At 42.1% G+C, this 26,681-nt stretch overlaps 6 protein-coding genes across 8 annotated transcripts in view; 3 read left to right on the plus strand and 3 right to left on the minus strand.

The window, feature by feature from the left end:
* Nucleotides 1-2,306: 2,306 nt before the first annotated feature.
* Nucleotides 2,307-7,575, minus strand: LOC6732685 (solute carrier family 12 member 9). Its single transcript, XM_016178127.3, has 7 exons — nucleotides 7,212-7,575; nucleotides 6,989-7,123; nucleotides 6,267-6,610; nucleotides 4,119-5,386; nucleotides 3,867-4,058; nucleotides 3,625-3,804; nucleotides 2,307-3,561 (listed from the first exon to the last, which is right to left on the minus strand). The coding sequence occupies exons 1-7, from the start codon at nucleotides 7,474-7,476 to the stop codon at nucleotides 3,120-3,122; spliced, it is 2,826 nt and encodes a 941-aa protein (XP_016025420.1). The 5' UTR covers nucleotides 7,477-7,575; the 3' UTR covers nucleotides 2,307-3,119.
* A 900-nt stretch (nucleotides 7,576-8,475) lies between these two features.
* Nucleotides 8,476-9,091, plus strand: LOC6732686. Its single transcript, XM_002079764.4, has 2 exons — nucleotides 8,476-8,676; nucleotides 8,746-9,091. Exons 1-2 carry the CDS (start codon nucleotides 8,503-8,505, stop codon nucleotides 8,923-8,925), a joined length of 354 nt encoding a protein of 117 aa, XP_002079800.1. The 5' UTR covers nucleotides 8,476-8,502; the 3' UTR covers nucleotides 8,926-9,091.
* A 309-nt stretch (nucleotides 9,092-9,400) lies between these two features.
* LOC6732688 (probable ATP-dependent RNA helicase DDX23) lies at nucleotides 9,401-12,136 on the plus strand. Its single transcript, XM_016180339.3, has 2 exons — nucleotides 9,401-9,667; nucleotides 9,731-12,136. The coding sequence occupies exons 1-2, from the start codon at nucleotides 9,501-9,503 to the stop codon at nucleotides 12,030-12,032; spliced, it is 2,469 nt and encodes an 822-aa protein (XP_016025421.1). The 5' UTR covers nucleotides 9,401-9,500; the 3' UTR covers nucleotides 12,033-12,136.
* A 14-nt stretch (nucleotides 12,137-12,150) lies between these two features.
* LOC6732689 (cysteine-rich protein 2-binding protein) lies at nucleotides 12,151-14,856 on the minus strand. The gene is made up of 5 exons (XM_002079767.4): nucleotides 14,345-14,856; nucleotides 14,133-14,284; nucleotides 13,903-14,077; nucleotides 12,605-13,836; nucleotides 12,151-12,539 (listed from the first exon to the last, which is right to left on the minus strand). The coding sequence occupies exons 1-5, from the start codon at nucleotides 14,752-14,754 to the stop codon at nucleotides 12,184-12,186; spliced, it is 2,325 nt and encodes a 774-aa protein (XP_002079803.2). The 5' UTR covers nucleotides 14,755-14,856; the 3' UTR covers nucleotides 12,151-12,183.
* Nucleotides 14,857-16,668: 1,812 nt separating this feature from the next.
* LOC6732690 (intraflagellar transport protein 46) lies at nucleotides 16,669-18,473 on the minus strand. 2 transcript variants are annotated; one of them, XM_039298353.2, is made up of 2 exons: nucleotides 17,952-18,473; nucleotides 16,669-17,788 (listed from the first exon to the last, which is right to left on the minus strand). In XM_039298353.2, the coding sequence occupies exons 1-2, from the start codon at nucleotides 18,147-18,149 to the stop codon at nucleotides 16,721-16,723; spliced, it is 1,266 nt and encodes a 421-aa protein (XP_039154287.1). In that variant the 5' UTR covers nucleotides 18,150-18,473; the 3' UTR covers nucleotides 16,669-16,720. The 2 variants fall into 2 exon arrangements, with proteins under 2 accessions (XP_039154287.1, XP_039154288.1); XM_039298354.2 differs by having other exon boundaries at nucleotides 16,670-17,785.
* A 1,226-nt stretch (nucleotides 18,474-19,699) lies between these two features.
* LOC6732692 overlaps nucleotides 19,700-26,681 on the plus strand; it is a 39,841-nt gene continuing 32,859 nt past the window's right edge. Inside the window, exon 1 of one of the 2 annotated variants that reach the window (XM_016180340.3) lies at nucleotides 19,700-20,179. The gene's annotated coding sequence lies outside the window, so the exon portion shown is untranslated. The remainder of the gene's footprint in view (nucleotides 20,180-26,681) is intronic. The other variant, XM_016180341.3, reaches the window with a different exon arrangement.

Raw genomic sequence — 26,681 nt, forward strand, 5'->3', positions numbered from 1 at the left:
ATTAATAGTGGCTTTCTCCTGCTTTACATGGCCAAATTACAGGATGTTCAAAATTTAAAAAGTCATGAAGAAATCAAAGCAAGTATCACCTTTAACAAATTGCATTTATAAAAAGAATTCTTCTTATCAAAATAATAGATTTAGCTTTAACTTTAAAGTGTTCTTTCATGGAAACTAAAGGAGTACATTATACATTTCATAATTTTATTTTATTAAATTATACATATTCCATATTTAATTTTTTAGAATTTATTATTTTCATATTAACGGATTTGAAATGTGTCATATTAACGCCTTTACTGGAGAGTTACTACAACTCAAACATGCTGAAACCATTCCATGTGTCATTCGAAACTCTGGCGCAATATGTTGCACCCACCCTCACATCACATACTTCCAATCGAATGCTCTGGTTTCCACGTCATAGTCATCTTGGGATCAAGCCCACTTTCAAGTGACCGCATCGAAAGGCTAATTAACTCCACAGACTCGCAGCATTAGAGGGAAAATCAATTCGAGGAGTTCGCTGAATTTCTAAGGAAACCGGGCAAAACAATTGGAAAACACTGGCCGAGAAGCGCCGAGCATGGCTAAAGAGTACAAATGATGCCACTGCAAGATGGCCCAGATACTTCGCCCAAATTGTCAAGGAACAAAGTCCCGAGCCGACAAAGGATCCTGACGTTTGATCTTGACGGTGATGATAGCTGATGGATCGATCGATCGCTCGATCGGTTCACTTTGTTAAGAGTGCCACGCGACCGCAGCTTAGTTGAAATCCTGGCCCAGATTAGGCATTATGCTGCAATATTTTCGGGAGAAAGGTTCGCGGATAACCTAAAGATCTGCAACGCCTTCGAAAAGAGGTTCTGGAATTTCCAATTAGCATTTTCTGCGCTACCTGGAACCTCAATCCTGTCAAAATAGCAACAATAGGTAGTCGGTTGGTGGGCGGTTCTGGTTGAAAGTGGGAACCTCTCTCCGCACTCCATATCCATAGCCGTTTGTTTCTTTTCTTCTGCCCAACAATAGGTCACCTGATGATAATCTCGGATACGTCGGGCAGTTGCGTGTTTCTGGGTTTTCCTTGCCAGATTAATCGTTTTCGTTTTGCGGATTAGTTGTTGGCGCTAAATTGCGAAAATGAGATTAGAAGTCAGAGTCCCGGAGTCACCAGGAATTCCATGGGAATCTCTTCTCGCCCGACACTTGTTGATTCCACTCTTTGTATTGCAATGCCTGACAATGGATCTTTGTTTTTGGTCCCATTGTTGGTCAGAAATGGTTCAGACCTAACTCCATTGTCCTGAGCATAATTACCATGTAATAATCTGGAATTATGAATTATTATATACAAAGATTTGTTTGTTTCCAAGTAAATTCGATGTGGTCACAGATGTGCAAAAATTTCCAGACAGTATGTCTAGCAAGGACTTGAAATGAGTGTTTCCAGCAAAAGCGGAGAATTGGAATATAATTTTTAATTGCATACTTTAAATGTTCGCAATAATTAACTTTGCTGATCATTATTTTATTTAAATGAAGGCCCTTTTTTCTAAGGCAAAAAAGGTTACAAGTAAAACTTATAAATATTTAAATGTTTTGCTTAGATCCCAGTTCCACAAAACTCATGCCATAACTTACGGCACACTTCAAGGTCTAACAAGGATACATGTTTAACCAGGCCGGCTAGTCCTTACTATCAACAAAATGTCCGTTGGGCTGCCAAGGATAGCGCCCCGAAAAGTGTCAGGCAATTGCGAGTGTTTATTGGAATTTATTGACACTTGAGAGGTGATCGGGATAAAAACAGTTACAGAAACGGAGAGTGATCCTCGAAAGGACACGGGCAGGTAATCGGGGCCACTCCCGAGTGCGACGCCGACCTTCAATGATAGGTATCATAAATTGTCATCACATAAATAGTGAAACAACAGGACCAACCGTATCCCCGGTGACATTTATGACTCTATTGACCGTCTGCCGCTGCTCCTGATTTCCTAGATGCTCCTGCTGGGCAATCAGTGTCCTCTTACACGTGACCCGCTCCCCTATCTTAATAAGCAGTTAATGGTAGCGGTAAGCGATTCACAAACAAAGCTAAAGCCAGATAAGAGCCGCCTTTTTGAAAAGCGGGAAGTGTTAATGGATGCTTCGATAAGGAAACAATAAAACAATGAACAGGAAATTGCTTCATATAGTGGCGAAAAAATACATTTGATAGCGAAACCAAATAACTGAAAATCTAGTTTTTATATATATGAATGAATATATATTGTATAATACCCAGTAAAAATCCAATATCATTTACATAAATACATATCGCTAAGTCTTTATTTAAAATATTGGAAAGAACCGATTACAATGAATGCTGTGATCAATTATTATATTATTAGCTAGGTCACAGTTCCATAAAGTTTACACACGCAAAACACTTGTCTACGACAATCGATCAATGTCCGTCCGAGCTGTGAAGGTCTTCCAAAAATGGATTACAAACTAAGTGCAATATGAAATCATCAAATTTACAACCACAATGGAACGCGGTTATCTAATACTTTTTGTCCTGTGGTGTGTTTAATCGTGAATTAGTAATAGTAGATATTTATAATCAATCACAAAGTGGTTAATATCGGTGTGAGTTCCGTTGGGGATGAGTTTTGAATATGATATTATTTATCAGTTGCTGGATGGTCCACGTGGGTTCGATTAAATTGTGGCAATAGTACTCTGATATGATTACAAATTTTGATTCGGAATTTACGACACTGTTTTGTGGGTCTGTGCGAATAAATATTAAATTAGCTACAACATGAAATTAACAAACTAAAGGCATACTACTTTTATGGGGTGAGGCGATGCAGTTTTTTTTTTTCTAAAAAGTATGTAATTTTTAAGTAATTACAATCAAATAATCGAGTTATATGCTTGCCCTTTCGGCATCGGCGACATGTTCATTTCAACTTAATCGCCTCACCCTAATGTATAATGTTACTCGATAAAGCTACGAGCACACAAAAACGCACGCAATGTTGGAAATACACCCTCACAATTGGTTTAATCCGGTTGCACTCCGGATTTTATCACTCATGGAAACGCGAATATCTCCAATTCGAAGCCTAGAGCGTTGTGGAGGTCACAGTGCTGACACCATGGACGAGAATGGTGGGCGGTAAATCGGCGGTCAGTTCAGTTAGCAGTTCCATATAGCTGGCGCTGCGTTGCGCGAAATCCGGTGCCGAGAGCTTCGGCGGAGCGGCGAGATAGATGAACGATAATGCTGTCTGATCCGAGCGTTCGCGTATGATTTGATTGGCACGCTGCATGTAGAGAAGGGAGCGATTCAGGGTCTCCTCGCCCACCTCGTCATCATCCTCCAGCACCACATTGTCCGCCTGAGCGGTGAACTGCTTGAGGGTGCGGGCATGTCGGCTAAAATCGGTGTCCCGGCTCCACTCCTGGATCTCCACAATGTCGGCTGTGATGCGCAGCTCCTTAAGAGACTGCTCCAGCTTCATTTTCGAGAAAATCTCAATTTGCGGTGTCTGAGTGTCGAATGTGCTGAGTAAAATAGACGATAAATATATTTATATGTTTATAAAATGTTGTATTAATTTCACTTACCCCACTGTCCGCTCGTCGTTGGCCTCGCACAGGAAAATCCTCACTCTCAGATGCTTCCATTTGGCCAGCATAATCACCGCCAATTGCATCATGAACAAAGACACCATATCGAAGGGATCTCCAGATGTTGGATTGAATATATTTATGGGCCACACATCAATGTACTTCACATGTTTGCTCCTGCATTCAAAAATGTGCGTTTAAAATTGTGCTGCAGAATTAAAAGTACATTTTCTACTCACATGGAAATAAAGTTTTTGTCCAATCTTTGGAAATTTCTGCACAAGCACAGATTCTTCTTCATCCTAAGGGTGTCGCACAGGATCTGAACGTACTCCTGAATTTGGAATTGCTTCGGATCGCCATCACGTCGAATGGGGAAGTTTTGAATTTCGCCATTGTTAAAGTCATCGGTTTTATAAGGGGAGGAACCGCTGAAAAAAACGTACATAGATAAGTTCTGTAATGCTTGCAGATATAAAAGTTATACACACTTTTGAAAAAAGTCCCTGGGAGCCTCGCTGTCGTAGAAACCCAAGATAATCGTGTTTGGTTTCATGGCTCCAATTCCCGATAAGCGAATCAGGTGCTGGACTCCCTCGCGGATGCTCCGACTGAGAGTGACCTCTGTAAAGGCCTTGACTCTCATATGATCTAGGAATGACCACCACTGCTGGTTGTCCTCGGCATCTTCGATGCCCTTGAAGTCACCCAATTTGACATGACCAATTATGTACAGACCGCTCTTTTTGAGATCATTTACAAAGTCGACCAGTGGACAGCAGGAACGTGGTGATGACACGAGCAGTAGGATCTGGGGACGCCAGAACTTAACATGATCCTTGCGGGGATCCAGCATTAACAGATACTTCCGCACCTGGTGGAACATCAAAGCCTGGGAGATCGAGCCCCATTGAGCTGCCTGAGTGGCAGGCGAGAACAAATGTAAAGCAATCACCAGGATGAGGCATAGTATAATGCACGAAGAGGCGTAGATGAAGTTAATCACAAACATCATGATCAGAGTGCCCAGTAATCCAACCAGACAGGTGTGCCAGGTGAAGAACTTAAATAGGGGCCTGAAGTTTGGAGCTCCCGTGAGTTCAATGCCCAAACAAGCCAGGTTGGTGGCTAAGTAGGAGAGCATGAAGAGCACCGAATTAATCTGGGCAATGATGTTGAAGGATCCAATCAGCAGAATGCACTCCACGAGACACCAGCTCACCGCAACCGCTGCAATGGGATTGCCCTTCCAAGTTCCATGAATCACAAAGTTCAGAAGACTGCCAAACACTTGATCCTTAGACAATGCCTCCAGAATCCTGCTGGATCCAATCAGATTGCTCAGACTGGTTGAAAAGGTGGCGGTCAAAATGCCGATCGCCGTAAATGGAGGCCAAAGATTCACGGGCATCAGGAACAGGTAATTGTTCTGCATTGTAAAGTACGGAGTCGTGCAGCTCATAAGGAAAGACAGGATGATGTAGGAGACGAAGGTAAACGCCACCGCCGAGAGAGTGCCATAGGGAATACTCTTTGATGGGTTCTTCAGTTCTCCGGACATGTTTGCTCCCGCCATTATGCCAGTGACTCCGGAAAACAGCACACCGAAGGTGGTGGAGAAGTCTACTTGTTTGCCATTCGATGTGTAATCGCGACCATAGTGGGATCCAAGATTATCCCGCAGCGTTGTGGCATTCAGTCCTGTATAGTCGAGAAAAGTTGTGGTATTCGATAAAATATTGTCCCCCGGAACGGGTATCTGGAATAGAAGAAAAGTGTTAAAGTATCGTGTTGATGTAGCCAGAAAGGTTGTATATACATGCTTAGTTTTTCATTACTTGCAGTCCGGCACGCTCTTTCATGACTCAAACATTCTTATCAGTTTATTCAGTTTATAGTCTGTTTGCCTTACGAGTATTAAATAAAATGTTCTTGAAAATATAGTTTTTTTTTTAAATAATTGGCTTTGAAGGCCAACCTTGAGATAAACATCTAATCTTTGTGGATAATCCTTTTTTAATCATTGATATTTTTATGTCAAATGCAAAATAATTCCCAAATAAACTACAAAATACATTTAATTTTTGTTACATAGCGCTATTTACGGACCCATTATGATTCAAATATCAAATACTTGTAATTATAAGGAAAACATTGCGGTTAAATCGCCTTTAAGTAATGTAATTAAAAAAAGATTTGTGAATCAGCCTTATAAATGCCACACATAAATGATAAAATGTGTGTCCAATTCCAACCAAGTATTTATCACCCCGAGTAAGTCCTGACCAAATATTTATAATAAGCCCGATTTGATCCCAAGATTGACTAGATATCAGTATCACATTTAAATTGATAAGAACAACAGGGCTTTTCCTCAATGAGCAATAGCTACACAGCAAAAAAAAAGTCATTTCATACTATATCATATAATTATTAAAAGTTTGTTAAAAAATTTAAGGTCTATGCGAAATGAGTACCCTAACATATGTATTATTCCCCTTATTTTGTTGTATACAATGCTAATTATTTTATGTATACATGAAGTGTATTGTTTGTAGCTGTTTGTAAATAGTGCAACAAAATCTTATCAATGCATGGAAACATAAGGCTTGTCTTCTGTGTACTAAAAGATATCTTACCGTGTTATTGGTGGCGCCCACAATTAGAAAACTAAAGTACGTGGCGAACAGGCAAACGGTCACGGTGGCCAAAATAATCACTGACGTCTTGGCGAACAGAGCGGCGCCCACCAGGCAAACCAGCAGTTGCAGGGTGTTTATCATGCTGCTGGTAAGGAAACGCCACCAGTCCCCATCCGGTAGGTGGGAGTCACCGCTCACAAAATGGCCACGCGGTCCGAAGTTATCCATGATGCCCTCAGTGCAACCGGATATGGCCATTGCAGATCCCACCACATTGGCAAAGAAGAAGAGGGTTCCTATCGAGCCACCAAACTCCAGTCCCAGCGTTCGACTAATCATGACTGCAAAAAATGTGATAAAATAAATGATTTAATGAATGTAAACGAGAAAAACCAAAGCAGAGCGTAACGAATCCGTCTATTTTTAAAGTATTTCATAGTCAGAGTTACTAAAAAAGTAAAATGAATTACCGTATAAAATATTTGACAAGTCGTTGGCTTAAAAAAATGCAGTTTTGCATGCAATATTATTGTTTGTAAGACACAAAATATATTAAAATGTAATTTTTGTGGTTACTTTCAATAAATGTACATATTTATATACACATGTACATATATAGATTAGAAAGTAATTTACTTATTAAAAACAAAGTAAGAGATTAAACAATAAAATATGTATAAATGAGAATTAAAAAGTACTTGTATTGGTTAGTTACTCACAATAAACTCCCCCTCCCTCGATGGCTCCATTTGTGGAAATGGCGCAGACCGAAGCCACCGTGAAGAGCAGAATTCCGTAGGCGATGAGGAACTGCAGCAGGGTTACATACAGGCCCGCATTTCCGACGATGTAGCCTGAACAAAGAGAGTTAAATAGTGGAAAAGACCGAGATCAACGGACCATCACAACAAGTGTTTTGTGACGTCATCGCCGCGCACTTACCGACTCGGATGAAGACCAAAGCACTAAACATGGACAATGCCACCGGGCTGAAGACTCCGGCAAAGGTGCCGAGCGTACGGCCACTGCGATCCGGGTCCTGCATTCCGAACTCCACATATCCGTCGCCATCCTGCGGGGTGTGGGGGCGATCGCCACTGTTTTGGCTGCCGCCGAATAAGGATCCGAAACTGCGGAAAACACTGCCCGTACGACCACTACGGGAATTAGCTATGGGAGCCGTCTCCTGCTCCGCGGAGGCGCTCATCTCGATGTCCGTGGTGCGGGTGCGAGAAATCCGGAAACACTAAAGACGTTTCAACGAACGCCTACAATTTCCAGCTGTCGCAGACCAATAAGAATAATCACAACCATGGGCAGGGCATAGAAACTTTTTAACGGGGTTATTTATGCAAATACACAAATTTGTATACACAAATTTACTTATTATACCTGTATGTGTCCTCCATATTATATTTCAATAGTCATACGACTTATACGACTTTATAAAGAAGCTTACAAAACACTAGAAATTTCGATATAGTAGGTATTTGTGGATCTTCCAACCCCCCGGAACCCCTTCTACGACCATGTTTTTGAAGTCACTCAAATAATGTGGCAGCGCACTTTAATATACTAGGCATTACAGCAAAAAATACTAAACCGTAAGAATATTTGTGCAGTATATATCGCATATGAATTCAAATATCTTTAAAATCTTAAATCATAGTCTTTAAAGAAATCTGCAGTTGTTGTATCAAACATTTCGTCGGCTTTAAGAGTCTATCAAAATTCATTTAATATAATATCAAATAGTAAAACAAGTGTCAAATAAATAGTTTTAACAACAATTTCGGCGGATTTACGATTTTTTATGTGTTAATGTAACAAAATAATAATATAATAAAAATTTTAGCAATCACTGCAATGTTAGGCAAATCAGGTTTATGAGGGGTAAACAATTGAAAAAATTAACAAGGTGGACATTTTATGGTACACGAATAGTACAATAACAACCGATAAAGCTAACTTAATAAATGCCTTAATAATGAATGTACGCAAAGTTAATAGTCAAGTCCAGATATCACTAATTAAAAAGACTGCTAAAGAAGAATCATTTAATGAATGACCAAGCACATTGATTGTCTCTAAATATAGTACCTAATTGGTCGGCCTTCTTAGAAATTGATAATAAAATATGGCTCTTCAAAACAGATAAGTTTTGGGCTTTTTACGGTCCGTTTTTCTATAAAAGTGAGAGCCCAATTGGAGAATATTTCATTGACCAGATATAATGAAGGCCTTGCAAATCGCTCTTGTATTTTCGGCTATTGTGGCCATTGCCTTCGCTGCAAATGCCAGTTGGGGAGCCAAATTGTCCAGCAGTAAGTTGGCCAGCACTCAGAACGTGACCATCTACAAGAAGGCCAACCAATATGTGAGCAGTATCATCAGTTTCCCACTGGCGGTGAGTAGAATTATACCTTTTATCAAGAAATATTCTTAACCTTCTTATTCATAATTAATAATTAAACAGGGCCAGAGCAACACAAAAACCATTCGGTACATTAGCATAACTGATAGGTTTACCAACAGCTCGGGACCGTACTCCACCTTGTGGTCCGGTGGGCCAGGATTCATCAGTGCCAAGGTCAATGTCACGAGCCAGTTTTCTCAAGGAATCAATGTGACTGCTCAATTTTGGGTGGATGCCTAAACCTACAGCTCTTCCGGATAAAAATTTTAAAACTTTCTGTTTTGCTATGTAATTTAAATGTAATACCGAATTGGTAAATAATTATTTTCAAATCCCAAGTCGATATGCTACAAGCAAAATAAAAAAGACGTCTTGAATATTGACAATAATGTTTAATGAAGTAGAATTCAACACTTTTTATTAAAAAACACTATTGCTTAAAAAACTTTCAGAAAATGAAGTCTATAACTTATACTGTATACTATTATAGTTTATTTAGATAAATAAAAATTTCATGGGAAAACAGTTTAAATCAGTTATTATTATTTTTATGATTTTTGATATTTTTTTATTAAAAAATAACAAAATATATTTTATAATATTTAAAAAAGTATTATATATATAATGTGCATTATGAATTTTTGTTTATGTGTTTCGCCTTTACTGTTATTTTTAAAACCCAAGCGAGGTTATCGATAAGTGTGTTTTTATCGATAGTGGTTTCCAATGGTATTTATGGAACGGTCCCATTATCAGCTGTTTATTTCCGAAAGCCGAAAGAGTTTACAAGTTTTTAATTAATTTGGAAAGAAAGAATGGTTAACGATAAAAAGCGTCGCTCACGATCGCGGGAGCGTCACAGGGAGGATCGACCGGCCGTGGGCAATCCGCGGGATCGAGAGCGAGAGAGGGATCGTGTGAGGGAGCGGGATAGGCAGTTCGAAAGGGAGAAGGACAGACGCCAACGTCGCTCGCGTTCCCGGTAGGTTTTACTTTCAATTATTGTGAAATAAGTCTTATAAACTCATAAACTCTTGTGTTCCAGCGAGGATCGCAACAGGCGAAGGTCACCCGAACGTCAAAGGCCTAGGGATAATGTCCGAGAGCGATCAAGAGAAAGAGGTGGTGGCAATGGTGGTGGCGGAGGAGGTGGTGCGGAAAAGAAGGCCAAAATGGATAATGGCGATGCTCCACCCAAACCCTTGATTGTTGACGACGAGGAGCAACAGGTCGGCAAGGAGGCAAAGCTGAAGAAAGAGCCGCTTTCGCTGGAGGAGCTGCTGGACAAAAAGAAACGCGAAGAGGAAGCCAGAAGCAAGCCAGTTTTCCTCACCAAGGAGCAAAGAGCCCTGGAGGCTATCAAGCGACGCCAGGAGGAAGTGGAGCGCCAGCGAGCTGCCCATGATGCTGCTCGTGAGCAAATGGCGGCCGCCAGCAAGGTCAGTATCTCTATGGGCACAGCCATGGCATCGGGAGCTCCGCCGCCGGCAATCGTAGCACCGCCACCCAAACCGGATCGGCGGGAACGTGGAGGTGGTCGGGATCGAGGCGACAGGAATGATAGAGGCGAACGTGGCGATGACAAGCGAGCTGAAGACCTCACCCACAAAGACAAGGAAAAGGAATTAGAAGCCATCCGAGAACGCTACCTGGGCATAATCAAGAAAAAGCGCCGTGTTCGCCGACTCAACGACCGCAAATTCGTTTTCGATTGGGATGCTGGAGAAGATACCTCCATTGACTACAACAATCTCTACAAAGAACGCCATCATGTGCAATTCTTTGGCAGAGGAAATGTGGCCGGCATCGATATCAAGGAGCAAAAGCGTACCCAGAGCAAATTTTATGGCGATCTTTTGGAAAAAAGGCGAACTGAGGCGGAAAAGGAACAGGAGAAAGTGCGACTAAAGAAGATGAAGCGCAAGGAGGACAAGCAGAAGTGGGACGATCGACATTGGTCCGAAAAGGAGAATGATGAAATGACTGAACGCGACTGGCGTATCTTCAGGGAGGACTACAATGTCACTATTAAGGGTGGAAGAATTCCCAATCCCATCCGAAGTTGGAATGAGTCCGGATTTCCCAAGGAGATCATCGACATTATCGACAAAGTGGGCTACAAGGAACCCACGCCCATTCAGAGGCAAGCTATACCCATTGGTTTGCAGAACAGAGATATTATTGGCGTCGCTGAGACCGGTTCCGGTAAAACATTGGCATTCCTCATACCCCTGCTCTCTTGGATTCAGTCCCTGCCCAAGATCGAGCGCCTGGAGGATGTGGACCAAGGACCCTATGCCATTATCATGGCTCCCACGCGTGAATTGGCCCAGCAAATCGAGGAGGAAACAACCAAGTTTGGACAACCATTGGGCATACGAACTGTGGTCGTTGTGGGTGGTTTGTCAAGAGAGGAGCAGGGCTTCCGCCTGCGATTGGGCTGCGAGATTGTCATTGCTACGCCAGGTCGTCTCATTGATGTGCTGGAAAATCGGTATTTGGTGCTGAACCAATGTACATACATTGTACTCGATGAAGCCGATCGTATGATAGACATGGGCTTCGAGCCAGATGTTCAAAAGATCTTGGAGTACATGCCCGTCACCAACCTGAAGCCCGACACCGAGGAGGCTGAGGATGAAACTAAGCTGATGGAGAACTTCTACACTAAGAAGAAGTACCGCCAAACCGTGATGTTTACGGCAACGATGCCTCCGGCTGTGGAAAGATTAGCTCGCACGTATCTCCGGCGACCGGCAACGGTTTACATCGGATCCGTTGGCAAGCCGACAGAGAGAACAGAGCAAATAGTGTACATGATGGGCGAGAACGACAAGCGCAAGAAGCTCATGGAGATTCTTTCGAGGAAAATCGATCCACCAGTTATTATCTTCGTTAATCAAAAGAAGGGCGCCGATGTTCTGGCTAAGGGTCTGGAGAAATTGGGCTACAACTCGTGCACATTGCACGGTGGCAAGGGTCAGGAGCAGAGAGAGTATGCTTTGGCTGCTTTGAAGTCAGGCGCAAAGGACATTCTGGTGGCCACCGACGTCGCTGGTCGTGGTATCGACATCAAGGACGTGTCCCTGGTTATTAACTATGACATGGCCAAGACCATCGAGGATTACACACATCGTATTGGTCGTACAGGTCGTGCCGGCAAAACCGGTTGTGCCATTTCGTTTGTCACCAAGGACGATAGTGCTTTGTTCTACGATCTTAAGCAATGTGTGTCTGCAAGTCCTGTCTCGACCTGTCCTCCGGAGCTAATGAATCACCCGGAAGCGCAGCACAAGCCGGGCACGGTTGTTACCAAAAAGCGCAGGGAGGAAAAAATATTCGCCTAAATTTGGCACATTCTAAGCAGAAATACTTTAGGTTAAAAGTTAAAACTAATAAAGTTGGGTATGCCAAAAGCCATGCCTTGGCAACCAAAATTTCACTTTGGAAATAGTTCTTTGAAACTTAAGATTTATAAACCATTTATTTGAACAGGTCTCATCTTTGTAATCTCAAAAAGAAGGCATTTCTGCTCTGTTTCGAGTCCAGAGGCAGATACTTGTCATAAAAGTCCAAGATGATTTCCTCCATCTTAAAGCCGAATTTCTGATACAACATGACTGCCGCGTTGGTGGCGGAAACATGCAACGTTATGTCCTTGGACATACATGTCTGAATAAGGTGATATAACATGAAGCTGGCGATGCCACTGCGTTGCCAGCACGGCCGCACCGCCATGAATGAGATGTAGGCCTCGTTGTAACCTACGTCGGGCACAAGGAATCCGCAACCGATGACCAGTTTCTTGTACAACGCCACTACACTGTAGTCCGGGTAGCTGAGACACTCGCTTACTAAAAGGGAAAGTTCATACAAATTCAAACATTGAAAAAGCTAACAAGAAAATCATGAAACCCACCATCAATATTTGGCCAAAATGTACTTTGGAGTAATGCGTTTACCGCCGGAATATGCTGCGGTCTCACAAAACAGAAGTCGATGGTAGATCTTGTGGGATGAGATCCGTTTACTCGATGCTGCAGCTCGCACATAAGCTTCAGCCATGGAGGAGCCATCGTTTCGCTCCGAAAGATGAATGGATGAAGAACTCTTTGAGAGTAGGGCGATTCAAAGAGCTCGTACTGAGTGCATCCCGCCAGGCGGGCGTGAAAGGAGCTCCTTGCATCTTGTCGTGAATGGGCTAACAACTGATATCTGTCAAGAATTTCGGCCTTCTGATGACCCAGCATCTTCAGGCGTGCTCTTCCCAGGGGATCTATGTGCTCGTCCAAGTTGAATATGTGGCGATTGTGGTCCCTTTTCCATTTTCGAAGAGAAAGTTTTCGATATAGGCGCCGCACATAGGCAGGTATGGGTATTTGGCATTGATGCTCCAGTGCGAATATTCTATCGAGTCGTTGGTACAACTTCTGTTCTTCGTATGCATTCATTAGTTTGAGATTTTCGCTGGGAATGGCCATGTCATCGGCATCCTGTGCCTCCTGCAACCAAGGCCAATTTCGCCGTGGTTGTCTGACAAATCCACTCGGTTTGCAAGGCTCTAGCATAGATGATTTGCTATTTGTCATGACATCTTCATCTTGCATTATCTCTTCCAGTGGTTCCTCTTTGATGCTTTCGCTTGCCTCTTGCGCCTGGTAATTTGTAACCTGAACAATGCGTGGCTGATAGTCTGGAGATTCGTCCTCCTCTCGCTTTTCATCTTCTGCCTCGTCTTCTTTTTGTTCCTCGCTGCTTTCGGCTGCAGGTTCTTCAGTTGATTCGGGTTTGGCCTCATCAGTGGTATTTGGTACGGCAAAATTTGTATCCATTTCGAAAAGACCTTCATTATTCAAAGGTGCGTGAAGCAACGGCTCGGTCATGAAGAAATCACTTTTACCCGCTCCAATCATGGGTGGGGGCATTATGCTTGGTAGGTTACCAAACATGGTAAAATCATCGCATTCCAAACTTTCAGCCAGAAAATCCATCAGCCCTGCTTGGACCATGCTCATAGGCTGATTCTGTGGTTCTTCCTCCTCCCGACTTGGTGGCGCTACATTTTCTTGAAGAACTGGTGGCCCTGGAAGCGGTTCCTGTAACAAGGACGAAGGTTGTGTTTGTATTTTTGGCAGACGGCCCATGTATGGACTGCAATACAAATGAAAGGTTTTAATGAAAGGTACGCATAGTTGTATGCAAATTTAATTGTCTTACATGGTTCGCGCACAGCCCTCTGTTGAATTGGGTTTCTCAGCTTCCGTTTTAATAAGCGATGGGTTATCCTGGGCATGATCCGTCACTGAGATCTCGCTGCTACAGCTGGTCTCGTCCGCTGCGGGCAACCGCTTTTCAATTCGCATTTGTAGCCGCAGCTGTTGCTTTTTCTCATCTGAAATGGGGCGACTTGTGAGATCTATTATTTCATTAACTTAAATGGCACTTACATTCTCTGAGAACGCTTCTTGGGGTTTGAAAGGGCTTGGCCAGTTTCCACCAGCCGTTTTCCTGAAAGACATCAAGACCGGACTGAAAGTACTCCGGACTGTTGTGGGACAGAGCGCCGGATACGGAACCAGTCCATTGCTTGCGACGCCGCCTGAACAAGGGGAATAAATTGGATGTGGTCTCCGGAAATTATCTCTTTACGAACACTTACACATTGGGACCGAATATGAAGTTCCAGTTCTTGTCCACAAAACTGATGATGTGCGTGCGCCAATGGAAGAATCCATGGTGTCCCAAGCCCTTTTGTTTGATGGACAGATTGTAGAGCGTTAGGGTGAGCACCAGCAGCCAAGGTATCCTTTGGCGTACGATCACTTCTTTAATGGGTTCTATATCTGTGGGCCCGGCCGATTCCTTTGCTTTATCCAGCACACACTTGACGCACGTGAACTCGAAGAAAATGTCGCCTAAAAGATCTCCGGGCGTGCAAGCATGCGGCAGGCATTTGATGTGGACCATCCGCCGGCATTCCTGGCACTCCAGGTAGTTGTCGTCATCCACCGGCAATTCACAGTAGCGGCATGGTCCCTGGGGATCATCCCAATCACTGGGCCTATTCATTTACTCAGTAAAACAGCACAAATTGCAAATTAAAAACAATCAACAAAACAATGTGTTGCTTGTGTGTTACCGTTTCGCACTTTTGGTTTTATACCATATACATTTGAAGTTTACATTTTGAAAATACCAAAAAAAAACCAATGTGCTCGGTTCAAATTTGTAACCGTATGTTGAAATAATTTGAATTGGGAAAACTAAAAAAATAATTAATTTGTATTCTTAATTGATCTCAACTGAAGCATTACAAAACATATTATTATTAGGCACTTATTTATTTTTAACATTGCCGTTTTAAAATGACGACGATGTCAGTATTAACATATTTTTTGAAGTCATATTTTATTGTTAAAATGTCATACATAAACATTTTTAATTAATATAAAACAGAGACAAAGCTATGGTAGATTTCTTCCAATATCAGATACCCTCTACTCAGGTGATTTCAAAATTTTCTTGCAAACAAATATCAAAACACTTTTTAAAAGTTTTGAGCTTTTTGTGGGCGTTACAGCGGGTATGGCAAAGGAGTAAAAAGATATCAGCCAAGTTGCAGAATACGCTTGATTAGTGAGGTACCGAATGGTTGATCAAACTTGCGTTTGTCACGCCCTACGCCCACCAAGCACATTTGTACCAACACCCACCACCCAACGCCCAGTGTCCTTTGGCCATGCAACGAAAATGACATTAATGGGCTCTTTACGGCTTACGCATAATTAAGGCTGTTTCCGGCAGACCATCGACCATCGGACCTGGTTCCATTGCTTTTGGCCCGGTCAGTGTGTTGTCTTAAGCGGGCCTAATTAGGCATCGCCGGCTGCTGCGTTCTGGCGGATCTGTTGCTTCTGCTGCTGCTTCTGCTGCTGTTGCTGTTGTGTGTTTGATGAAGTGCATGATTGGTTTATGGACTGAAGTGGGATGGTCGAAGCTGCAGGCCGGCTAAGTGGGGTATTCAGTTGAGAACCAAAGCTGAACGGATCCGCAATTGTTTCTTTTGTAAATCACTTTCTATTTGCCGAATGATTATTACAGCAAAAGCATGCAGTTTGTGCATCTCACAGGACATGAGCTATTTTCCATTTCACTTCAACACCCATCGTTTTCAATTCAATTTGAATATTGCACTTCAAGTTTTTCTCTGCCTTTAATTTCTGTAGTGGAATTCTTTCAACTTGCTTGTCTGGCGCCTCGAGGAGATTTTCATTTAATTCGCGACTGCCCGCTGGCAAGTCGAAAAGAGCGAAAAATATGGTGAAACAAATTAATTTGTTGGTGGTAGGTACTTCAGCCAAATGCCCCGAATTATGTTTTAAAGCATTGCTAAAGTTAAAATGAGTTTCACTCATAAATCACTTAATGCTCGGGGGTAAATGTTTTCTGGAAAGAGCTTGACAAATTGAATAGTCGTTCACTTGCTGATTATGACATTTACAGATGTGATGCTGGTTAGAATTTGTTTGGCCACCCATTTTGTTCATAACAACCGTATTTGCTCTCAATCAGCAGACTTATTGCACCTTCGCTCCACGGCCATGGCTTGACCGTTTTCCGAGCGATTTAAGGCCAGGTCCTGGCACAAAGGGAAAAGTAAAGGAAGGACATGGGGGCATCCCCCCATCGAGAGGGGCAAACAAACGCCGTCTGGCTGTCACTTAATCGAAGCCATTAGCGTTATTAGTGGGGCTGCTACCAGCCGATGCACTGAGAAAATATATACGATGCTCGATGAATATTTATTGTTATTTATATTTATTATTGTTAAATTCTTTGTAGTCAGTTATAATTGTGTCTGGATCTCTATTAGACTTGTTTAGTGGACACAAAACATAATTTAGTAATAACATGTAAGCTCTAAGAATAAATATTTTATTAACTTTAAAAACTTGCATAAATATATATATTTTAAGAACAAATTTTGTATTGATTTCCTTGATCATTTGTAAGATTTATGATTTATATACCTCTATTATTCCCACGCCTGACTGGCGGCCAAGTAGAGGGCAAAGAGTGTATGGACATTGTGGATGTAGTCCGCCTGCGACTCCAGAGGTCCTTCCACTCCGAATCTCTCGCAAAGCACACCCACATATCCCGCTACTGAAATATTCTGCTGTAGGCAGGATCTGTAGGCCTGATCAAGGGCATTAATGGTTTCCTCATCGCCAAAGGATCTCGGCCAATCCTCCAGGAGGACATCTATGTCCTTTCTGGGCTGGGCATCGTACATTGACTGAGTCATATGCACTTGTTCCACCTCAGTGATCCACTTCTCTATATCCTTGCCCGATCGGGCGGTGGGAACCAGAGATGCGGAGGAGGCATGACGCGGATTTCGCCCCATGCTGCCACTCAGTACCGAGCGAAGTTTCATATTCAGCAGACTGGGCTCACTTTGAGCGCCAGAGGGCTCATCGAGCAACCATAAGCCCAATTTCCCCAAGTGATCGTTCAGCTCCTTCTGGCGTTGGGGCTGCAGAAGTGGCGGAGCCTGGACTTTCAGAAGGGCATCCACATCGCCCACAGCGGGCACAAACTCGGGTATGAAAGGTTGCAGGTGAAACGGAGTATCGATTGTTTGTGGGGTGTATTTGACGATGTAGGGAAAGAGTTCCTTGAGTTCTCCGGGCACGGACAGATCCTCCCATTTTTCGGGACTCATGATAAAGGATTGCTCATCCTGCCGCTCGGATCTTCCTGCTCCACCAGCACTTCCCCTCGTGGGAAGCGTTAGCTTGTGATGTGGTAGCTTGGCTCCGCCTCTGGCTCCTCCGGATCCCATTTCGCCACCCATTGCTGCCTCTTCGCTGCCCGAGCTCAGGGTGTCATCCGGTACTTGCTTGGAACTCCGGATGCTTCCCGGCCGCTTTTGCATTTTCGGCCCGGGCACCAGGCCCGTCATTCCCACGCCCATGGTCATGCCCTGTGGCAGCTGCATCTCGCTGTCATCGTCATCCTCGCTGTCCTCCGCCTCGTCATCGTGATCAATGATGTCCTGCAGCAGACCATCGTCATCAGTAGAGTTGTTTTGGAACTGCTGAATGGGAAAGTTATGAAAGCTGGTTTAGTTTTGTAGTCTTTTTTTGTTTCGAGGGATATATAAAATATATGTATTTATAAAATTGTTATTTTTTTCCTATTTAAATTGCGCCTTAATACTTATTTTCTTTTCGTCGCCGTGGAAATTCTTTACCACTCACCATTCGACGGTGCCTGCCCGCGGCTGCTCTTTGTACAGCTCCAGTGGCACCTCCCTCCCCGCCCACTGCTCCTGCTCCACCACCGCCTGCACCACCTCTGCCACCGCCTGTTCCTCCATTTCGGGACTCCATTTGAACACTGCTCAGGTGCTTGGAGTCGGGTCCGCCGATTGTGATCTCCTCGTCGTAGAAGTTCATGGCCAAGACCAGCTGCGAGGACCCGGATTCAGATTCAGATTCAAATAGCTCTCCAGCTGCGAGTCCTCTCGAGCTATTCAGTTTCCTTTCACCGTTTTCCTGCCCACTTCCTGGCTTTCCGCGAAATTCGCACAACACTTGTCCCGCAATTTTCCGCTCCTTTTGCAGGTGCTGGGTCCTCGTCCTTGTTTCCTATCTCCAGAGCAGAGTTTTCTTCCTTTTCAGCGTTTTCCGCGTCGTTTTTGCTGTTTTCACTTGCTTACCTGCTGGAAACTTGTCAATTGCTTTGGCCAATGCCGGTGTCGATGTCGATGTGGTCGTCCTGACAACGCAACCCACAACGCTGCACTGCGAGAAATATTATCTTTTGTTTAAATTTAAGTTCGTATATATGTATTCTATTTAAGTATACTTTTTTGAGAATATGTGGCCATTTTTACCTATATTTACGTTATACGGAAATCGCCGTATATGACAGACAATTCTAGTTTTGGTATACACGTTTTCTCTCTGTGCATCAAGTGGTTGTTATTGTCATATCCTTTTTGGCCTGCGTAAACATTTACAGCTGAAACAGTTGCCCTTTGTTATGGGCCAGGGTTTTAATTACATTCAATTTTTGAACCGATTTACCATCGTCGTTCGTCCTGCGTCCATTTAAATAATTTGTAGCTACTGTTTAAAGAGAGTTTATGGCGCCGATTTATTAATGAACATGCGAAATTTAGGACACTTTTCATAAAAGGCTTAACCAAATAGGTTCACATTTACACAAGGCGCCGTCTTTCCGGAATTTATTTCCAAATTTTAATGCTTTTTAAAAGGTGATAACGATGTTCAAAACAACATACATACATATGTGGGTTTTTTTTGATAGGGGTCTAATATCTAACAAATTTTTTCCCTTAGCAGACATTCCTTTCTGTGGACCATACGATACAAATCTGTTTTTGCCCGAGAAATACCGAAGTGAAATTAATTAATGGAAAACAAACCTAAAGTGAATAAAATTATTATTAAAGTTTTTATTCATCTGAAACCCTCAAACTTTAGAACGCACAGTTGATTATAATAAGAAAGTATCAAAATGCATCAAAATGTACAAATACAATTAATTAATTAACCAAAATACAATTTAAATATTTAGTAATCAATAAATTATCTCATATTTACTATAAACGCCCTTCTGTAATGTAAAATCTAAGGTACGTCCATTGGTTCTACTTCACAATAATTACGCGGGCTGTGATCAATCAGAAAACTCGTGAGCTGTCAAGACTAAATATTAAAATTAGTAGTCGTTAGTATTATTTATTTTTATTTATATATTTTTATTTCATATTAATAATGTCAATAACCAAGAGATAATGCTGATTTTATATTAATATTTTTATTTATTTTATATGTTACATATTTTTGTTTAAACGAATATGCCCCTGCTTCCTACGATTAATGGGTACAGCGAGAGAGCGGTAACATTTTCCGACTCTGTTAACGTGCTGTTAGCCGGAACTAACAGCAACGGCGGCGGGAGTTCGCCACTTGTTTTGCCTGCCATTCATCGGCATTCGGCTTTTGAATCTTGTGGCGTGCGGACGTAAGGTAACTGCGACTTTTTCGTCTTTGGTGCGCGTATATACTGGTGCCGTTTTATCACGTTGTATCTTAATAAGAGCGATAACAGCAGCAGCATTGGCCACTAATTAAATGCTGAAGTGACTGTGTGTCAATTGAATCTGTACGACTTTTGATTGAATTAAATTGCGAATTACAAAACACAATAGCAAACGGCAATTAACGGTTATAAAGCCGGACCAGTGCGGCAATAAAAACAATTTGATCGGGTGCCAAAAGATATTTTTGCACACACTCCTTTTTTGGGATAATTAAAAGGACAGTGCTTGCCCGTGTGTGTCCTTCCGCTGGACTGAGTGTGTGTGTGCAGTGGTTGTGAAGGAATTTCTCATTAAACCGACGCTAAAAGGATTACAAACCCGTTCATCTTCATCAGACCCGCGTACCGTGTAACGGTAAGTTGCAGGGAATCCCCACATACATTTATATTATGACACAGACGAATTTTATACAGGCCTAATCATTAAAAACGAAGCAGGAAGTGATAGGGAAAGATAATTGAACCTGTTAAATTTTACTTTGTTCAAATGTTTCCCAATTGAAGCTTAAAATATATATAGGGAATCTTTTTTTTTCACTGTGCACATCTTTAATTCCTCATTCGTTTTATGCGTTGGCTTTCACGCGACCCCCGCAAGAGTTAAAAAGGGTTGACCATGTTTTGGCCGGGGTCAATATGCTTCTGTTGAGGTTAAACCGTTCTAGGGGAATACAAATCCCACCCCGCTCTTACCGCCCACATACCACCACGCCCCTCCCCATGCGAGCCAAACAATGAAAGCCCCCGAAAAAGTGCCGGCAATAAAACGAAATTGTTTTGAATTATTGAGATCTGGCAGAAAGAGCGGCCTGTAACCGGATGGTACCTTTCTGGTTTGGGCTTTTTTCATTTTGTTTAAATATAATTTATATTTGGCGCATTTATAGCCAGGACTTCGGGACCCGGAAAAGGACTGAGCACTCTTATAGGTGTCTGGGGGCATTAACGGTTAACATGTTTGCGGTTTTTGATTGCTGCCAAGTCCTTTTATCAGCCCATAAAACGAGGGTCTCCCAGCGCCTACACCCCCCACTTTTGGGGCCATATGTTGGGCGTGAGGAAGTTCGAAGGGGTTGGTTTTTTGGAGTGGGTGTTGTGGTTTCTGCAAATTGGCGAAGGTTTTATAGAGTTCAGCGGAGTAACGACCAGTTTATCAATTTTGTGCGCAGCTTTAGTCACCGCCCGATAAGAGTTGTATGCAAAACTGCAAATCGGGTCGCTGCACTGACAACAACAATAAGGAGTAACTGAAGATAAATATAAACATTATTTTATTAACTTTAGAAATAGTTAAATTTATATTGCAAGTAACACAATGCCTCATTTCATTTTTAGCAAAGACATGGGTTAAGTTACTGATCATAAATCCATTCATTAAGCCATTCCCACCATAAATACACTTCACATACAAACTTACGTTTAATTAACCAAAAATCCATCGTCCATTAATATCGAAGGGCATCATTTTCGCTTTCCTTTTTCTCCGCACTCAATTGCAGCCTTTAGCCAATATTGAGATTCATTTGCAGCGAGGAGAATCTAATTTCTTGGCCAAGTCAGAGGTTATTAGCCATCCAAGCACATGCAGCATTCGACAGCCCTGCGTGGCTAATTAATTTCCATTCAGTAAATGGAAATACGTATACCATGGAAAACCGCAAATTAATTTCCCGACACAACGAGAGGGAGTGAGAAAAAGACGGACAGATAGATGTTAGACAGAATGTAGCTATTAGATCTACGAGGAGAAGTTACTGTGGACAGTCCGTTTCATTTGTATATTGTCCAATGTCCGGCATAACCATTTATTTGCGGCCAATATAAATTCCACGAGTTCTCTGCCATTTTCATTTGTATTTGCGGCGGCTGCTATTGCTGTTTATTGTAATTTTTTATGGTCCATGGTCTATGGTTCTTCTTGGCCCCATAACTAGCGACTGGCGACTTCGACCTATATAGGCGATTCTATTGTGCCCAACAACGTGCTTTGGACATTTCGCAGCCAAGGCCCGAAAGCAGACACCAGCGCGCATTTCCACTTTCGCTTTTCATTGTGTGTGGAAATGGAAAATAAAGGAAAGGCAACGAAAATGTTTGCTTATCTCTGTGTGCCTACACATTTTTATGTGTGTTGTGCTTTGTTTTCTGGGCTCTGTTGATGGGTGTCGGGGCTTAAGGACTCTCCTTTTGGATTTTTTTGATAGTCATCAGCATGCAGAGCCACATGGCTGCTGCTGCTCCTCCTGCTGCTCCCACTCCTCCTCTAATCTTCTTCAAGTTCAGCGAAAGCGAAAACGTGGTTGGAGGGTCACCATAAAAATGAAAATCGTCCTACGGTTGAAAGTTTGTCGCTTACCCACAGAGTCAACGAATTATGCCAGATTGGTTTTTATTTAAATTAGTTTTAGATTCCTTTGGGCGGAGCACCAAGGCTCCCATGTTCGCTGAAGTGTTAAAACAGAAGATACAGAAATTGATTTTCGGGCTGAGATTGAGAACTTGCTGCGCTCCGGATTCCCTTGCCTTTATGGCCAACTCAGCTGTCCCCAGCCGACAAACGAGTTCCGCAGAAGTTTAGCCCCAGACTCGAATAAATAAACAAAAATGGTTAGCTTTTGGGGGGCTGAGGAATCCGATTTCAGTGTCGCCTATCAATGACAAATTGCACATGATTTTTACTGTCTAGCAAGCAAATGTTTTCATACACTGACTGCTGTCGCAAACTCTTTGGCTGTTCGGTTATTCTTTATATTTGGCTTTTTATTGTGTCTCCAAGTGTCAAAGCACCCCTTTTCAAAAGAGTCATGTAATAATGACAGTTTATTAAATGCCAATTCAGATCCACATCAGCTAGCCCATGGAAAGTTTGGCAAACAGAAAATAACACACAACGCTCGATTGCCGGGCAAACTTCTTTCGTTAACCTTTTCGGCTGACCCGGGTCTCTATTTCTCATCAGCATAATCCCGAGGGGATCACAAGGGGAAAACACACACGCACACACAACTTTCCCAAGCCAATTCAAAATGAAAATACAAAAAAACAACTCCACGCCCAGCCACTCAAAGATAGCTTTGGTAAACATCTCCGGCTGGAGAAACATCTCCCTCCCAGCCAGCCAGTCGTTGTATCATTTATCACAGCTTACACACCGAAAATATCATTTACATGGCAAAGGCTGTGAAAACGCAAAGTGAAATGAATTATGCTGGCGGTGATGAAGTTATCAAGGCGCCATCAACGCCACAGAGGCAGAAAGCCTTCAAGTTATCAATGAGATTGATTATTTAAAAGGCGGAAAAGCGCCAACCATTTCCTCAGGTGCCAATTAATGATTAATGCACCTTGCAAATCGCTGCAAAGTGTTTAAAGTGTGCTTAAGGATTATACATTTAAAAAACATCCTCTTAACTCCACTGTAGAAATAGGATATTATAGATTTCAAACCAAACCAAAATTAATTTGCAATAATTAAGCAGAATCATTAAAACCAAAAATGGAAGTATGATGCAAATGTTTAGCATAAAATGCAAACACGTAATCTATTAATATTTCGAGCATTCAATCATATTGACAGCGTAATACATGCGATACATATTATGTTTGCACAACACAAAATGACTTTACTTATATATAGCTTTAACTCTACCATCGGCTGCAATTAAATTTTGTGCTCAATATACCAATTCTGTTTAAAATTATGGTAAACTCTGTTTAAAACCACGATCTGGATTGCGATAGAACTAGACCAAGTTCGTTAAATGAAAACTATAACCGCAAAAGATATGCAAATCTTATCAAAATACGATCTCAAGTTCCACTTGTTGGAAAGAGCAATTTTTAGCCATTTTGGTCTGGTCTGGAACTTGCTAATAGCCAATTTCTAAGAAAAGTTTTTGTATTGTCTGTGGCTTTGATTGTTATATCTTCGCCGTCGTTCTGCTCCATCATATCTGCTTCGCTTTGTCATTCTGTGGCATTCCAATAAACAGTTCTAACGCTTTTTGTTCTTTTCCTTTGCTGACCCATTTTGCTCGGTATATATGCTTTGTGTGATTTTCAATTACCAAATTACTGACCCCAAAAACGATTACTAAACACAGTACTTCATAACTACCAGCCAGACTAGTAGTAACCACAAAACGATTGCTTTATCAGCGAAAACTCAAATGGGGCAAAGTTAGAACCGAAGAAAAGAAATACATTGACTTGGAAATGTAATTCAATTCCTATGCGTATCAATATCAATGTGGGGGGGTGGGGGGTATGGGGGCTATGTGTTTACTTTAGATAACCTATCTTAATACCAAACACTAGACCCAACCCCCCTTCCAAATACCAATACCCTTGGGTTCCTTGGATTTAATACCCAGCAATACAAAGAAATCGCTGTCGATTAGTTTCGATTCCCTCATATTTATTTTTTCCAGCAAGCTATGAGCTCATCAATGGATTCGACAGGTTGGCGCTAACGATTTGAAACTTGCATTTATTTATAGGACTTATCAACAATATCTACACAGGAGAAAATCGAGAAATAAGCAATAAATTCGCTCACTAAAAGGAATATTTATTTGCATGGATTTAAATATAAAACCATTTTTCTTTTTAACAGCTTTAAGTCTTAATTAATTTAATTATTATCATGTAGAGCTCGGCTTCAATTTGATTTAAATGTCTAACTGCAGCCCTGTTATTTTCAGTGTTCATACGTATTTCTATATATCTTTACCCCAAACCTTTATTTTATTTTGCAATTTGTTGGGGCAGTCAGTTGTTGTTGACTCTTCGCTGAGTCAGTTCCTCGATGTTCTGTTCTTTCCGCTGCCTTTGTTGCTGTTCGACTTTTATCATTTTGATGTCATCGAGCGGGTTCTTGTGCTCATAAAAAATCGTCTTACGGTGTTTTGCTGCTTATGAAACCTTTTTCTTCTCCACTTTTAATTTTCCATTCTTGTTTGTTTGGCCCGAGTTAGTTGAGGCGTCAGCTGGTCGCACCATAATTTTAATTAAAAATCGCTTAAAATCCTTGGGAAACTGTATGATAAAACGAAGGGGAAGATTAGGATGCATAGATAAAATAGGCGAGTGGTGGGCGGTTGGAAGGTGACTCGGTGTCAACACGTACCAAATTGTTTGTGTGTGAGTTGTATCTGGGAAAAGTTTTGAAAACTTTGTGGAGAACAAATTGAAAGAGTCGAAAGTTGCAGCGAGCTAAAGTATCTGCAAGATATAAAAAATAAAGCACGGTAAAGTTGAAGTTTCTTGCGCATGCAGTTCGACTTTTATCTTGTTTTCTGGCATGACACTCTGCCGAATTAACATAAGCATACGGATACAAATTGTATAATTGCCCGAAGGTGGACCTCCTAGCACCATTTCATGCCGTCTCTTTCGCTCGGTGGTGGGGTGTGCCACCAGGGCGTATGATGAATTTGACGCACGTGCATGTCACACGTCACAGTGGTGGTTGTACTGCTCGTTGTAGTTGCTTTAGGTATGCTTTTGTTATCCTGTCAGGATTCGCTGATGGCGTTGTCAACATGCTGCATGTACCGCACTGCCGGCTTCCCTTTTCATATCCTTACAAACAAGCGGCAATTTTAGTTTGTCATTGTGGTTGGTGACAAAATAAGGGTCCACTTCCGGCCAGCGAAATCGGGAAGTAGCAAAAATTGGTTGCCTAATCAGCATACTTTCTCGAAATTTTGAGATTGTTCAGAGATTTTAATCGCTAAAATCGTAATTGTAAAGTATTTCACATACATTTATATATATTTTAAAGCCCCACAAGGGTGTTTCGAATTTGGAACGCTTTCAGGGTTGCTTTCAACCGATTCCCACTTGTACATTTCTATGTAGCACTTTCCGCTGCTTGTTCGTGCATATTTCAATCAAACTTGTTGTTGCTGGTGTTGTTATGCCTGCGGCTTACACAGACAAATGCAGGAATTATCATACGCACCGTTGACCCAAATTTTTTTAACCAAACCAAAAAAACACCCTTGAATCAGCAAGACACAAAGACGAGCCCACATGGTGAGGCAGAGTCATTTCAAAATAATATATTTGGCAGCACGTGCAGAGCGGAAAGAGAGGGCACGATGGTTGCCGAGAGAGATGGAGAGAGATAGAGACCTAGAGGGCTGCCATTCATTATGCTTAGTTTTTGGGGCGCGGTTTTGTCCCCTCGAATTGGGTCAGCCCCTCCAAGAGACCCCCAACAATATATGCAGTTTATATATTGTATAAAAAATGGCCCGGCATATGGAATGGCATTTTGCTGCGAGTCGGCTTCATAGTCTCATCCCAGTTTGCGCCCTCGAGGGCTCACACTGATTCGCATTCTCATTCTCTGTCTTTGCTCATTAGGAGACAAAGAGCGACTTTCACTCGGTCCTGCCACTTTAGCCTGCTTTTAGGCGCTTCGGCTAATTATGAGGAAAAATTCGTCCAATCTGCAGTGGCCCCCTTTTCTCCTGGCGAAAGTGTTGGCAAGTGAACTTAGTTTCGGAGGATGCATTTTATTTACGACAAAGTGAGCTTGCCGCCAGCTGTGTGCCACAAGACTTGAAGGGGCAAGCGTGGGGCTTTTGGGGGGTCGGGGTCTGCGACGCTAAGAGCAATGGATGTGGCAAATTGTCTTTCTGGCGGAGGGGAGAGATTAATTTATAAGCTTTCTGAGGAAATCCACTTAACAAGAGAGAGGTTAAAACCTTGTCTAAAAGAAATTTAGTGAAGTTGGGCTTGTGCTTCTGCGAAGGAAACTATTGGTATATGTAGAAATTTCTTCACTTTTTGTGACTATATTTAGTTGGTGCACAAATATTTTAGCTAAATATTCGTAAAAGTTTTAA

This window comes from Drosophila simulans, chromosome 2L (genome assembly GCF_016746395.2).
Source record: "Drosophila simulans strain w501 chromosome 2L, Prin_Dsim_3.1, whole genome shotgun sequence".
Lineage (NCBI taxonomy): Eukaryota > Metazoa > Arthropoda > Insecta > Diptera > Drosophilidae > Drosophila > Drosophila simulans.